The 11,942-nt window shown below is 55.6% G+C and overlaps 1 protein-coding gene across 1 annotated transcript in view; it reads left to right on the forward strand.

The window, feature by feature from the left end:
* CFAP92 (cilia and flagella associated protein 92 (putative)) overlaps positions 1-11,330 on the forward strand; it is a 31,697-nt gene extending 20,367 nt beyond the window's left edge. The window contains exons 11-20 of the mRNA XM_078872548.1: positions 175-315; positions 1,005-1,202; positions 1,728-1,986; positions 3,263-3,337; positions 3,586-3,747; positions 4,078-4,293; positions 6,890-7,040; positions 7,632-7,855; positions 9,150-9,391; positions 10,218-11,330. Coding sequence (XP_078728674.1) covers positions 175-315; positions 1,005-1,202; positions 1,728-1,986; positions 3,263-3,337; positions 3,586-3,747; positions 4,078-4,293; positions 6,890-7,040; positions 7,632-7,855; positions 9,150-9,391; positions 10,218-10,428 — 1,879 coding nt within the window. The 3' untranslated portion in view covers positions 10,429-11,330. The remainder of the gene's footprint in view (positions 1-174; positions 316-1,004; positions 1,203-1,727; positions 1,987-3,262; positions 3,338-3,585; positions 3,748-4,077; positions 4,294-6,889; positions 7,041-7,631; positions 7,856-9,149; positions 9,392-10,217) is intronic.
* The last annotated feature ends 612 nt before the right edge of the window (positions 11,331-11,942 follow it).

Consider the following 11,942-nt stretch of genomic DNA (forward strand, 5'->3'; position numbering starts at 1 on the left):
ATGCGTTAAATGCGCACAATGCAATTGTTTTAGCTCGCCAATAATGCTCTCGGAAAAGTGTTTAATTAGATAATGCGACGTTTTGCTTAAAACATGGGCGAGACACCAGGAATTCAAAATTTGGATGCGGTGCAAAATTAACCGCCCCCCCTGCCCCGCAACTCCTCGCGACAGGCTCTCGGAGGAGCAGCAGAGGGACCCGAGTCTGGATCTGCTCACGGGGTTCCACGTGTACGACGGGGAGCACCACCTGCTCGCCCTGGAGGGGCCCAGGGACGGGGCCGTGCGGCGTCTCTGTGAGGAGTTCGCTCCGAGGTTTGTGCACCGCCATCCTCGTCCACCCCTCTCTGTCCCCCGTATCCAGCGTGAGAGCCCCTCTCTGCCCGCCGAGCAGGGCTGCACTCCTCATGATGTTTAATAAAATAAAAACAAGACAGGAAGTCCCGGAAATGCTTTGCATTTCAAGATAACGGCACCATTCCTGTGTTCGTTCCGCCCGTGATAGCCACCAGCTCAAGGCAGCTGAATGCACCGACTTACGATCACTTTCCAACGAAGGTTGAGCATTTTAACTTGGAACGCTGCGCCGACGCGCAGTCTACGCCCCCGCTCTAGAAGAGAGAAAGAACGACTCGGAGGCACCAGGAGGATGAATCGCAGGCGAGCCGGGAACGGCAGCAGCCTAATGGTGAACCGGTGCCAAATTCCCCCCCCCACCACTCCCCACCCTCTGCGGTTACGGTTAAGGTGTTGCCGGTAACGGTTGCTGACAAAGATTGGTTGCTGACACGGATTGTCAGCAACGTGGAGCCAGTTACCTCCGGCAGATGTTTGCAATCCATCCTTGAATCTGAGCCAGTTGTTCCGCAGAGCTTAGCCTGCGTGATCAGCGCAGTGGCGCATTCGTGACCACGCCGGACTCGAGTGTTCAGACGAACTCACGATCGTCCTGAAATCGCTCTCTCGTGGCTCGTGGGCCCCCTACCGTTGCGCGTGACCGACAGCTCGAGTCCGGGCCGCGTGGCGGTGCTGTTCGACTCGAGCGCGGGGTTCGCCGTGCGGGCCTTCGCCGCGCTGGGCGCCCGCGTGCGCGCCCTGCGTCTGCGGGCGCCGCTGAGCCGGACGCTGCGCGACCCCGGACTGGCGCTGCTCCCGCTCGCCGGAACACGCGGCGCCGCCCTCGCCATGCGCGCCATGCAGAGGTGGGACGCGCGTGCATAGGGCGTGGGGTTAGGGCGGCGAGATGTTAACTGCCTCGCCTGGTATGCAGGAGGTCGTGGGTTCGATCCCGACCGTGACGACGCCTGTATTTTCGGAGCTTGCCTGTCTCTCCCTCTGCGGGTCCTCGGTTTTTTCCCTCCACATTTAGAATCAACGCGCGTTTAGAGTATTTGGCTGCTATAAATGCCCACGTGATAAGCCATTTCGTTGCGCTTTCATTTTTCAGTTCGCTTCTGAAAAAGAGCTATATATTTCGATTTAAAGCTTTCGTGACTGCAGGGATTCATCTTCTTGGTTCTTTCGGTAGTGGTGTTGACTGATGATGGTTTTGCTGTTGTTGAAATTTCTGCTGCCCACGATTCTGCTCCAGTTGATTCTGCTAATTAGTATGGCTATGATTTGTAAAATGCCACTGTTGTTGCTACTGCTGCTGATAATGTTGACGACGACGGCCATGATAGAGATGTCAAAATCTTCCTCACAATCGGGACACCGATCCCGCTCAGGCTGGAGAGCCTGTGCGGGGCATCGAGGCTGCGCGACGTCGTGCGAGCCGAGATGCTGCCTTCGCCGGGGATGCTGGAATCGCTCGCGCGCCACTTCTGCGTCCTGCCCGGCACGGCGCTTCACTCCTCGTCCTTCTTCTCGCTCGCCGCCGCCGCCGCCTCCTCCGCCGGCCGCTCGTCCGCACGCGGCCCCAGCACCCTGCAACTCAGGAGGAGCGCCTCTCCACTGGCGCTCCCCGGCGGCAAGAGGAAGTGCAGGGTAACGATCCCCCCCGCCAGAGGCCGTCTCGCCACGGTGGCTGGGAGATGTTGCCCACCTCGCCTGGTGTACAGGAGGCCGTGGGTTTCATCCCGACCCTGACGCCTGCTGTGTATTTGGAGTTTTGCGTGTCTTTCTCTCTCATCGTCATCAAGGTGGCTAGGAGATGTTGACCACCCTGTCTGGTGTACAGGAGGCCGTGGGTTTCATCCCGACCCTGATGCCTGCTGTGTATTTGGAGTGTTGCGTGTCTTTCTCTCTCTCTCTCTCGCATCATCATCAAGGTGGCTAGGAGATGTTGACCACCTCGCCTGGTGTACAGGAGGCCGTGGGTTTCATCCCGACCCTGATGCCTGCTGTGTATTTGGAGTTTTGCGTGTCTTTCTCTCTCTCTCTCTCATCATCATCAAGGTGGCTAGGAGATGTTGACCACCTCGCCTGGTGTACAGGAGGCCGTGGGTTTCATCCCAACCCTGACGCCTGCTGTGTATTTGGAGTTTTGCGTGTCTCTCTCCCCGCGGTCGCGTGGATTTTTCTCCGGGTCCTCTGCTTTTTCCCTCCACAGTTAGAATCAACATCACGCGTTTCGAGTGTTTGGCTGCTATACATTTCCACGTGATAAGCCACTACGTTGGGCTATCATTTGTGGCGAGGTCGCTTCTAAAAAAGAGCTATACAGCTCAGTGGGCCTTACCTGGAAAAAAAAATAGTCTAATAATTTAGTTGAGATGTCTGATGCCTGGCGCTCGCTCACCAGAGTGTGTCGAAGCCACGGAGTAATCGTCGCGTGGACAGGATGACTCCCCGTTATAGGGAGCTTAGCGTCCAAGAGTCTGATGAGATCCGGACTAAGTTTGACAGGGGGGGCCCCAGGGGTTGTGTTAGTTTTGGGGCGGGGGTGGGGCGCTGCTGTGTAAATCCAATTCCTTCCCTCCACTATGTTACTACCACCCATGCTCAACTCTCCCGTCGTTAATCACCGTTGTTATTTCGAGTCGTTAAATGTGATGCCCGAATTGTACAGCGAAATCGAAGGTAGTGGCTCTCATTAACCAGACTGCCTGGAGGAGTGCCACAGCGTTGCATGTCAACCGTTACAAAGCAGTGCACAGGTTTTTTGGGGTGGGGCGGGGGGGGGGCCTTACAAATCGGGGGTGTCAGGCTGCAGCCCCACAAGCCCCGTGGTTTAATCCGGATTGCGAGCACGAGTATCGGCGCTTGCCGATCCGTGTCGGTGCTGTGATCGTGACGATGGGTTCTGCCTGTAACCCCACAGCCCCGGCCTCGGCTGGACAACTGGAACCCGGAGTACGTTCACCGACAGCCTGAGGAGCCCGTGGACCACGTCAAGGTGAGGAGGAGGGGGAGGAGAATGTGGAGAAGGGAAGGGGGGGATGGGGGAGGGAAAATTGGGTGTGGAGGGGGAGAAGATAATTATGTAATATGTTTAATGAGTGTCCCTTGCCGACAACTTAAAATCAGATTTGAACTTGGGATCACTGAAGTGCCATCCCAGCTCGGTCGCGATCTGAAGCCTCTCCGCACATGTGTTTCCCTGCTCGCGCGTCTCTGCGATGGTCCCCGCTCGCGAGAGCGCAGGAAAACCTGGAGAGGGTGCGCGAGGCCAGCTTCGCCGTGGCTCGGTGCCGGCCCCCCGGCCGCGCCGTCTGGCTGCTCCCGGGAGACGCGCCCTACTACAGCTCGCAGTCGCTCAACGGGCGACAGCTCGCGCTCTCCGCGCTCCGCGAGCACCTCAACAGGGTAGGTCGCGGGCGGTGGACGCTGTCCGTCTGCCTATCTGGTCCTTGCGATCCACCCTCCCCTCGCGGGTTTCCCAGGCCACCGTACGCAGAGATCGCACGTTCGCGCCTCTGGTCAACGCGGCGTTAGTGAGGCGGTCGTTCGGTGGGTCGTGTTGCGCATTTGTGCGTTTTGTCGCTCTCCGCGCGTGTTCCCTAAAATAAAAATTTTAGCGATCGATTAAAAAAATCCGCGCTCGTCAAAGAGGAAGAGATGCACGTGCGGGATGGGGGGGGGGGGGCGGCTTCATCGTTTCCGCGTCTGCCCCCCGCGCCGCCCTGTCCGCCGCAGGAGGACCCGCGCGCCCGCCACTCGTATGCCCTCGCCTTCGCCTCCCTGTCGCTGGATCCCGTGGACGAGGCGGAGGCGCGGCGCGACGAGGAGCGCCGGTCCCGCGCCGCCTGGCGCACCGCGCGGGGATTCGCCGTGCCGGGCCCCTCGGACAGCCAGCGGGACAACGAGCACCCGCTCCAGCCGGACTCCGCGCGCCGGGAGGAGCTCCGCAAGGTGAGGGCCCTCCGTCTGGCCGGAGCCGGCAAACCGTCGTGGTTTGGCCCGGGAGGGGTCGCAGGTTCGGAGAGGGGTCGCCCCGATATCGTCCGAGAGGCGTTTTTGGATGTTGTCCCTCGTTTTAAACGTCACTGCCGCGGTGCGGGATGCGTAATGGTCGTCAACCTGGACTTGCAATCCGGAGGTTGTTGCCGGTTGGATCTCCCAGCGCGGCGGTTGGAACAACAGACACGTTTCTTAAATTGAAATAGCGATAATTTTTTGGTTTCTGCCTCTTGTTTTGGTGCCATTTCTTAATTTGTTGATTTTGCTTGGTAGTGGTAGGGTTTTTATTTGCTTGGTAGTGGCTGTATATGGGATTTGATCATCATAATATAATTAATGTACGGCATTGTGGGATGCTATTAGCATGAATTACGCAATATAAAATGAAAATATGATTATCATCTATTGCACTGGGCCTGTCAACTCGGTAAAGGTGTGATGTCATGGTTAACACTCTGGCCTTGCAACACAGAAGATTCGGGCTAGCCAAGAGTCTCAAATCCCTCCCCCACCCACCAGCCACCCCGCCTCTTGTTCACGAGTTGGGTTCACCGCAGTCGATGGACAGGTCGCCTGCGGTGGGGTAGCGTGTGGGCACTCGCACCTCCTCCAAGGCGTATTGAAGTGTATGCCACACTACCTCCTAGAACAGTGCTCCTCACAAATTTCAGAGGGGGGCCGCTTTCGCCGACACGACATCAATGACAGATGCAGATACCCGTCGCACAAATGTGAAATTAAAAACTCTCCAGGAGCGTGTGACCGTGCTCACCCAGGACAGACCGTGTAACGACGCAGTGCCCGATCCACAATACGAAGGAGACATTGCAGCGATACCACTCCGCTGCTCCTGACGCAGTTATCTGGCTCGATCAACCTGAACGTGAAATTGTAGTGGTTGCTCTGCATCTACGCGAGCCGTACAAAATAAGAATGTGAGAGCCGCCGTTCATTTGAAACAATTGGGGTGTGACAGCATGATGGGGTTTTTCACATTTGTGTATTGTCGGGGGCCGCACTAAAGGCCACCAGGAGCCGCTAGTGACACCGCGGGCCTTGCAATGACGAACGCTGGCCTCGAAGCGTTCTCTCGAGCGGCGGTTCCCAACCTGTCATCCGCTGACCCCTGGTGGCCTTGCGAGGCTACTACAGGGGGTCTGTGTAAAATAACAAATAATATCCTCACCAAGGAAATGTACAATTTCAAATAACTCTTAGTAATGGAGAGGCACCTTCCACCAGCAGGGAGTTGAGCCACGCAATTGCAGGGCTGCACCTTTACCTTTTAGATAATTCCGGACACGTGATGCGGGCAAAGTTGCGGGGCTGCCTGAGTGGTGGGCGGCATTTAAACATCCTTGGGAAACATTTGTTTTAAAAAAATATATATTTTGAACAAAATCCACTGCTCACCAATTGCCTCTCAATTCCCAATCACTCAACCATTCAATTGCGCATTCTCGCCACAAAGCGACGCACTCGTCCCAGTGCCGGTCCATGTGTGCGTGTGCGTTGGCGAGACGTAGGGAACAGGAATCCATACTCTTTGGTTCTTTCGGTAAAGTCCCGTAGGTAGAAAAATAATAGATCACGACGTTTCGATCGCAACACAAGCAATCGTCATCAGGTGGGACAACCACAGCAAGAAAAAAACTGCTGAAACGTCGTGATCTTTTATTTTTCTACCTACGTGACTTTACAAGAACCAAAGAGTATGGATTCCTGCAGTCATGAAAGCTTCAAATCAAGATGGAACAGGAATAGTTTAATTCTGAGATGAAATTTTAGCAAAGCGCAGAAACCGATATTTCACGTCGTAATTGTCCCATTGGCCACACCACCAACTCACTCCGCTGCACTTGACGAGTCTCGTGGCATCCCGCGAAACGGGGGCGTGGACGTTGTTCCTCGTCGTGCGAAGTGGCTCACGCACTGCACTGTGAACCCGGCAGCCCGAGTTCGATTGCCGCTCACGGCTAACATCGGTGACATATATCTGAACCGGTGCTGGCCTCACCTAGGCTGACCCAGCACTAAATTAGTACACCGGTGCCGAATGTACACATCGGAATTGGGGGAGGCAAAGGCGGCCGGGCATGGTGCTGCATACGCCACTCCTTCATGGGGTGCCACGGTGGCGAGATGTTAACTCCCTCGCCTGGTATGCAGGAGATCGTTGGTTCGATCCAGACCCTGACGCCTGCTGTATATTTGGCGTTTACATGTCTCTCTCCTCCGTGGCCACGTGGATTTTTCTCCGGGTCCTCCGGTTATTCCCTCCACATTTAGAATCAACGTGTGTTCAGAGCATTTGGCTGCTATATAAATTTCCACGTGATAAGCCACTTCGTCGAGGACAGGCCGTTTCTGAAAAAAAATTTGCTACATAGCTCAGCGGGCCTTACCCGGTAAATACAAAAAATAGTCGATCTTTTAATAGTTGAGACGTCGTGCCATGCCGACCTTCAGAGGTGCTCGCTAAGAGCAGCAGCAGTCTGAGGCTACACGGGAGGCCTTCATCGTTTTTCCTTCTGATCGCGGGGACCAGGCGTGGACGGAGAACGTGCTGCACCGCGGCATGCTGCGCCCACCTCTCCACGGCCGCGACCGCTGGAGCTGGGAGCTGCGACGGAGCGACTGGGAGCCGTACGGCCGCCCCCCAGCGCCCCCGCGCATCTCCGCGTCGGTCCACGCAGAGGGTACGTGCGGAGGAGGCCCGTTTGTGGAGCCCGCCGGGACGGTGGCTGATCGAATCGCGCGTGCCGAGGCGTCGTCACCACGCGGGTGATCGCGGACGCCCGGAATCGGAGCGTGGCGTTCCAGGTTGATCCGCTTTGCGTGCTGAGCACAAATGCTGTCTTTTTGCCACGTACTGCCGCGGGCATCTTCAGCAGCTGCAGTGAGGGATCCCCCCCCCCCTGCCCAGTAAACATGCAACCCTGGGTCAACGTTGGCATGTGGTTGAAATCGTCGGACCAATGTTGCCCGACGTTGCACGTTTACTGGGTGGGCTCCATCGCTCAAACTCCTAAAGATGGCCTAAGTAGTGCGCGATGAAACGTGGTTTGCGCCTTTTTGTTTGCCGTATTTATGACATTAAGATGCTCGCAATAGCGCGTGGCGAAAGCTTGAGAGAAGAACCGCTCAAGTGGTGGCCTAACCCAGGAGGGGTACTCCTGGAATTCGTCAATTACCTGCGATCGGGGCAGGGGGAGCGAATCGGTCGCCCGCCCTGGGTTTGTCACGGTCACCGTCTCGGCCCATCCTCGTGCCCCGCGTGGTTACCCTAGGGCCGACCACCGCGGAGCTGATCCGGGCGTGGGAGCAGAGCGTGCGCGGCCCTCTCCTCGCGATGTCGCCAGCGCCACCCCCCATGGGCTTCCACCGCCTCCTGCCGGCGACGGAGGAGTGCCCCTCGGGGCCCCTCGCGTCCCACCAGCTGGCGCGCCTCGCCGGCCTCCTCAAGGACCCTCCGCACAAGCTCTCGCTGCGCAAGCCGGGGATGCTCTTCCAGGTGACGCCGCCTCTCGGGGGTCATGGCGATCGTCATCTTACGTCATGATCATAGAGCGCGTTCGCTCAAGGGGTTCTTCACAGAGTTTAAAAAGCGGTAACAAAGAGAGACTGATTTAGATGGCAAGGGGCGTGCGAGGGCCGAGGAAAGAGTGAGACGGTAATTGGAGGGCACAAAGGGGTCACGGAAGGGCAGGGGAGAGACGGGACGGAGTGGAGGGGCGAGGGGAGGGGAGAGGAAGGGAACGGCGAATGGAGAAAAGGCGAGCATCGTCCTGGTGGCTACACGCACGCATGCCTGTACTCCGCCACTGTGGAGGCGAGGCTTGGTGGGTCGCACACATGTGTCGCTCCCTTCCCGTGGGCGTCGAGAAGGCGCTACTCCTTGGCTTGCCAGGAGAATGCAGTTCAGAATAAAAATAAACATAACGCCACCTGTTTGTATGGGATAGTGTTTTCCCCCTTGCACACGTGGGCTTCCGCCAGTTGCGCCGTTTTCCTCCCACATGTAATAACACCTTACTATATTGAGGATCGCAGAGCTTGGGCAATTGTTGGTCCCGCGGTTCACCGCACAGCTGCCTTCCCGCTTGTCTGTGGTTCCCGCTTGTCTGCGGTGGCGCAGCAGTTAGCGCAGTGCGCTATGAATCCAGTGACCCCTAGCTTCGATTCCCGGACACGCCTACAGTGACATTCGAAACGGTTCTGGACGTCGTGCCATCACCAACCCAAACTGGCTGGATTGGTGACGTACGGTCAATCTCCATGACCGTCGCGCGGTGGGGAGGCCTCCGTCCAGCAGTGGATTGACAAGGGAATTAGAAAGTAACGGAAGGACGATCATCCGTGATCGATCCACTGCTGGATGAATGCCTCTGCAAGCCATCGTTATCTCTCACGGTCCTTGCAATGCTACAATCCGTCGAGCTCGTGCACGCGAGCTCATTTCGTCGTTCGATCTCCGTGGCGGCCGTAACGCTCGAGGGGTTCACTCCTTCGTCTGTCCCTCCGTCATTCGTCTTGGCCGCGACTACCAATGATCACTTCGGCTCGTGTGCAGGTGATGAACGCGTCGTTGCTTCGCGTCACCTCGAGATTAACGGTTGAGCATGGCTGATGATTTTTTTTATCAATCACTTTAGAAGTTCGTGAATAGAAAATACGAATAATTGATTTGTATACACGGAGTAATTTCTCGAACGTGTAATGAATCAAGTGTGTGCGACGACGATGACGACGACGATGACGATGATGATGATGATCATGAACCAACGCGACTCTCCGAAACCCCGCAGGCCATCCCCGCGCTGGCCGTAGTCCGTCACCCGAGCCTGGAGCAACTCTCCTTGACGTCGTCGGGAGGGGAGGACGAGGAGGAGGACAGGGAGGAGGCGAGCGAGGAGGAGGTGGAGCGCGAGACGGGTCGCGGCTTCATGCCGGGGCCGCACGAGCATCGCGCGTGGACGCTGCCCGGGAACCACCTCGCTCGGCACAGCCACGCTCGCGGCGCCGAGCCGCGCGACCCCAACGCCTTCGCGTGAGTGGACACTACGGCACGCGCGGCAACATTCTTAGGAAGTGGCTCGCGCAATTCCACATCGATGCATCGTCACGCACCTGCTCGTGTGCACCCCGTTGCTAATCGTCGCCGCGGTCCTTGCATTTGCCACGCGTCTCTTGCGCACTTTTCAGTTTTCGTTTCCATGTTTCTGATCCACTTCCCATCAAGGAATTCTGCAGACGCCGATACGCAACACACACACACACCGTGGGCTCGTTGATTTTGCGCAGATTCACAACGAGACGATCCACAATCGGCCAGAACGCAAACTTTCTCTCGGCACAACTCGGAGGCTAAGCAGCACTGAGCCTGCATCGCGCATGGACGGCCCACTCGCCAAGGCTTTTGTGGGTCTGCGTTGTGTGCGGCAAGAGGACACTGCAGTCAAATCAAAAGTCGTGCTGCACATCCACACTTCGGGACCGTCCATAAATGACGTCACGCACCTAGTCAGACAGTTGTGACGATGTGTGACGAGGGGGGGGGGGTTTGAGAAATGTAACATCACATCTAAATGCGCAACTTTAAATAAATATAGACAACACGTTCTACTTAAATAGACTTTTTAATAAATGTTTTCTCCTACAACATCAGAATGCAGCGCCACATTAAATACGCACGACAATGGCAATAGTTTAAAGCGATTTGAAGCATGTTTTAAAAAAAAATGGAAATATGGTTTTGGGGGGGCGGGCAGCGCTTTGTGACGTCATATTTGAGGGGGGGGGGGTCTGACGTTATTTATGGACGGCCCCTTCCGCGTCGTTTGACGGGAGCGCAATCGCCCCCCCGCCCCGCGCAGGACCCTCCTCCGCGAGCGCGCGCTGCTGCACCGTCCGCACGTCGCGCCGCTGCAGCCAGAGGAGCGCGGGGGGCCCCTGTTCGCGCCGGCGGCGCCTCCACCCGCCGGGTCGTCGCCACGGGCCGCCGCGCTTGAGCAGCCCGCCGAGCGGCACGGGAGCGTGGTGCGGGCGCGCACGCACCGCGTCGACGCCCAGCTCTACGTGGCGTGACGGTACGCGACCGGCCCGCCCGGGGGGCTCAAACTCCCGGCGGGGATTTCCGCTCCGCTGTTTGGCGGTGGACACCCCCGTGCGCGACTGGGATGTTACTGCGCGTCGATTGTTTTTTTACGACCGCTAGAAGTCGGGCGGAGCTGACCCCGGGGTGCGGTCCGGGTCTGGCCAGCGTTAGCACCAGGGCCCGGGTTTGTGTTCCCACATTCGCTCGCATCAGCGGTTGATTTGTTTTAATTTACGTAACTCTGTGACGTCTGAATTCCGTAAAACAAATCAATGCAGTAATGTCACTAGAGCAAGATGGCAAAGCGCCTGTGATTTCAAGCAACGAACCCCACGTATCACTGCGGGGGTAATAACCAGAGTAGCACGACGTGCCATCTGCACCACAGCGGACGTTAAAGATCCCCTGAATGTCATTCGGAAGAGTAGGCCATTGTGTGTCGAAAATTGACACCGCATATTATCCAATTGGGATCATAACATAGCAATCATCACCCCCTACTGGCAGACCAATACCCCAGGTCACTCTTGCAAATGAGACAATCCTGATCTCGTGTGTTCTCACCTGGTTAAACACATTTTTTTTTTAAATCTTAAGTGTAAGTGGCACACATCCTGGAGCCGTGTCCCGGGCTATCTGTCTAATGCGGCTTTAACAAGGTGTAGACGTACGCCACGAACGTTGATTATTGTTCAAGCGAATGTCGTTGTCGTGGGCAGGGCATTGTTCCACTACTGCTGCCAATTGTGTTTGTTTTCAATGTTGCTTTGGTGTTCTTTAAAAGAGTTAGAGAACACCAGAAGAGCATCAAATACTCACGAACACACAATCGTCAAGCAGTTGCCGGAACATGCCCGTGAACAAGGACACTCGCTCGAGTTTGATAACGGTGATGTTCTATGCAAAACTAAATGACTCTTGGCCAAGGCTAGAGAACCTTTTGAACCAAGAGAAATAAAAATGATTTCAACTGAGCCGAGTGCGGCATGGAAAACGATCATTAAATAATGTCTTCACAGACTCAATAGAAAAGTGTACGTATAATAATAAAAACACACTATTATAACGTTACAAACCATTTCGTACAGTCACTATAACTAATTAACCATGACTAATCCCGTTTCACCACCTAATATGTCCATCATATTAATATATTTTTGTTATTGTTGTATTTTTCTGACCTGCCCCGACTGGGCATCTCTGAATTGGTATTTCTCTAGGATAAAGATTCAGATTTAACATAATTTATCAGAATCTAATATATTTTGTGAATACATTTAACCTTTAAGTATCAATTCCTGCCACTCCCTGCGAGTGTGGGTGCACGTTGATGACATCACACCCCCTATTTAAGGCCCGAAAACCAGGGGACATTTTAAAAATGTTGAAAACTGCCTGATGATGCTGGTTGTGTAACTACCAGCAAACGTGCGACTACCCAATTGTTACATGTTCCGGATTGCTCTCCAACATAACCGGTGTGCTGTAGCAATAACACATTGGC

This window comes from Lampetra fluviatilis, chromosome 34 (assembly GCF_964198595.1).
Source record: "Lampetra fluviatilis chromosome 34, kcLamFluv1.1, whole genome shotgun sequence".
Lineage (NCBI taxonomy): Eukaryota > Metazoa > Chordata > Hyperoartia > Petromyzontiformes > Petromyzontidae > Lampetra > Lampetra fluviatilis.